The sequence below is a fragment of the Cryptomeria japonica genome, chromosome 1, assembly GCF_030272615.1.
Source record: "Cryptomeria japonica chromosome 1, Sugi_1.0, whole genome shotgun sequence".
NCBI lineage: Eukaryota > Viridiplantae > Streptophyta > Pinopsida > Cupressales > Cupressaceae > Cryptomeria > Cryptomeria japonica.
Window position 1 is genome coordinate 582,074,238 of NC_081405.1, and position 2,400 is coordinate 582,076,637.

General features: G+C 37.1%; 1 protein-coding gene across 1 annotated transcript; it reads right to left on the reverse strand.

Annotated features, from left to right (window-relative positions):
• Positions 1-1,394: 1,394 nt before the first annotated feature.
• LOC131858135 (uncharacterized) lies at positions 1,395-1,925 on the reverse strand. Its single transcript, XM_059211166.1, has one exon. The coding sequence runs from the start codon at positions 1,923-1,925 to the stop codon at positions 1,395-1,397; it is 531 nt and encodes a 176-aa protein (XP_059067149.1).
• Positions 1,926-2,400: the final 475 nt, after the last annotated feature.

The window sequence follows — 2,400 nt, forward strand, 5'->3', positions numbered from 1 at the left end:
TCACCATTATCTCTTTTGATGGTTTCGGAGATGGGATCATACCTCACAATATATTCTCTAACTAGTTCTAAGCAAGGGATAGCAGGAGGAAAGGCTGCTGCTTCTATGAGACCACTACTCAGAATTTCTACACTGAATGAACCATTAATTCCCTTGAACACCCTTTCCTTTAAAACTTCTAAGTTTTCCCCTTTTAAGTCTATATCATTGACTATGGGCTCTGTGCATGCCAGAATAAAGATATTCCCAAAGAGGTGTAAGGTGGACTTCATAATTCATAAATATCAACCCCTATTTTCCTAGCAAATCTTATTACAAGAGAGGAAAAGTAGGTAAAAATCATTGGAGAGGACAGGAAACAAACTCACCTTCATAGTTGAGATGAAACGGACGACTACCACCAAACAAAACTTCTATCCAAAAACTCTGCAGCAAATGAAGAACAAACTCTCAAAAATTAATCACTTGATACCTTATAGGGAAAGAAGTGATATGAACTCATTAAGTGCATTAATTCCAATTATCAACTGAAATGTGTTGAGCATTGGGATTGCACATCACACGCCTACATTAAATGCATGGCGACATTTTTGGAGTAATTGCGAATTCCCAAAAATGATTACTTGCCTTGAAAACTCAACCAGTTGATGTCACCAAAGATATGGTTCAATCTTCATCATACTTAACAATAAATGCACCATCATTCTTTTTGGCCCACGGGACCCACCTGATTTGAACACACATGAACAATCCGAACTGAGTTCACGAGAGTTCAAGTAGTTCAAAGTGTACACTATGCCAAGAAAATTCTCCTTGAAAAGATTAGCTCTGTTAAGTATCACCGGTCTTCTGAACTACTTTGAACATGTTGAACACCACTGAACAGTTTGAACTAGGTTCAAAAAGGTTCATGGCCCAGAGAAAGAGGATATAACACATCATCCACAACCATGAAAAAGAACCGTTGCAAAAAACTTTAAGTGAATGTTAGCATGAAAACCTTTTTAGACACCTTAGAACCTGTGGAACCTAAATGAAAATTATGAACTTCCTACAAAATGGTTCAATGAGTTCATGAGGTTCAAACAGACCATTAAAACTTAGCGCTATGAATTAAGAGACAATTTACAAATGGATTATGGATTGAACCAAAGGATTTCCAGAAAAAGGAGGACTCAAATAAAAATTTGTAGGGTGACTTACCCTTGCTATGGAGGACAAATGACGAGATAATATTGGCTCTAACTGGGGATTGTATTTTGTGAAAAATGTAAAGAACTCTAAATCTCTAATTTCACACAACAAAAATAGAAAGGGGGCAAAGAGGACACACATCAAATAGATATGAAACAAACAACTAACTACTATATACAGGAACTCTTAACCATAGTTTTTCAGAGTTTGTAGAGGTTGAGATCTTGCCCATTATAGGTATAGGGCATAACTATTCTGTCAGGATAATTCAGTCTGAATGCATTCAATCCTACCACTTCATGAATCTCGAATGGACCTTTCCATAATGAGTCAAATTTTTCGTGAGCACCCTTTGGTTCTTTTCTCTTGTCCCATAATAGAACTTCATCCCCTTTAAGGAAACCTCTTGGCCGAGCTCGTATATCAAAGATCCTCTTCACCCTGCTTTGATGCTCACTAATTATATCCACTAACATCTCTCTTTCCTCTTCTAACTTCATCAAATACATAACTCTCTTCTCCAGAACATTTTCGAAAAAGGAATCCTCAATTACAGTTTGAAGCTTGGCTGCCAACAATTCTAGAGGTAAAGACACTTTCACACCAATTCCATACACTAGCTCAAAAGGTGCCATCCTAATGGCTCTTTTAGGAGTAATTCTATCTGCCCATAGGGCTTCATATACCTTTTTAGGCCAGTTCTGGGCATTACCATCAACCAACTTCTTCATAATTGCCACCAGGTTCTTGTTACTTGATTCTGATAGCTCATTACCTTGTGGGAAATAATCAAAGGAGTGTGAGAGAGTAATTTGATGTTCATAGAAGAACATAGTCAATTATTCAAAGGAGAAATATGATGCATTATCTGCAACAATCTTCTGAGGGACCCCAAAATGGACAAGGATGCAATCTCTCAAAAAATTACATACAACTTCTGAGTTCGCCTTGTTGGTGGGAACAACCTCCACCCACTTCGTAAAATAATCTATTGCTATTAGAATATACATATGACCACCACTGGAATGAGGATTTATCAGGCCTATGAAATCAATACCCAATTGTTTAAAGGGTTCATCTATTACCACAGGCCTTAAAGGTAGAGCATCTAAATGTGGTTTTCCGAAAAACAGTTGACATTTTTCACATCCCTTGACATAAATATATGCATCATGAAACATACCAGGCCAATAAAAGAAATTTCTT

Excerpts from the sequence above, each read along its gene's own strand:
- LOC131858135 (XM_059211166.1), bottom strand. The coding sequence starts at position 1,925 with ATGAAGAAGTTGGTTGATGGTAATGCCCAGAACTGGCCTAAAAAGGTA.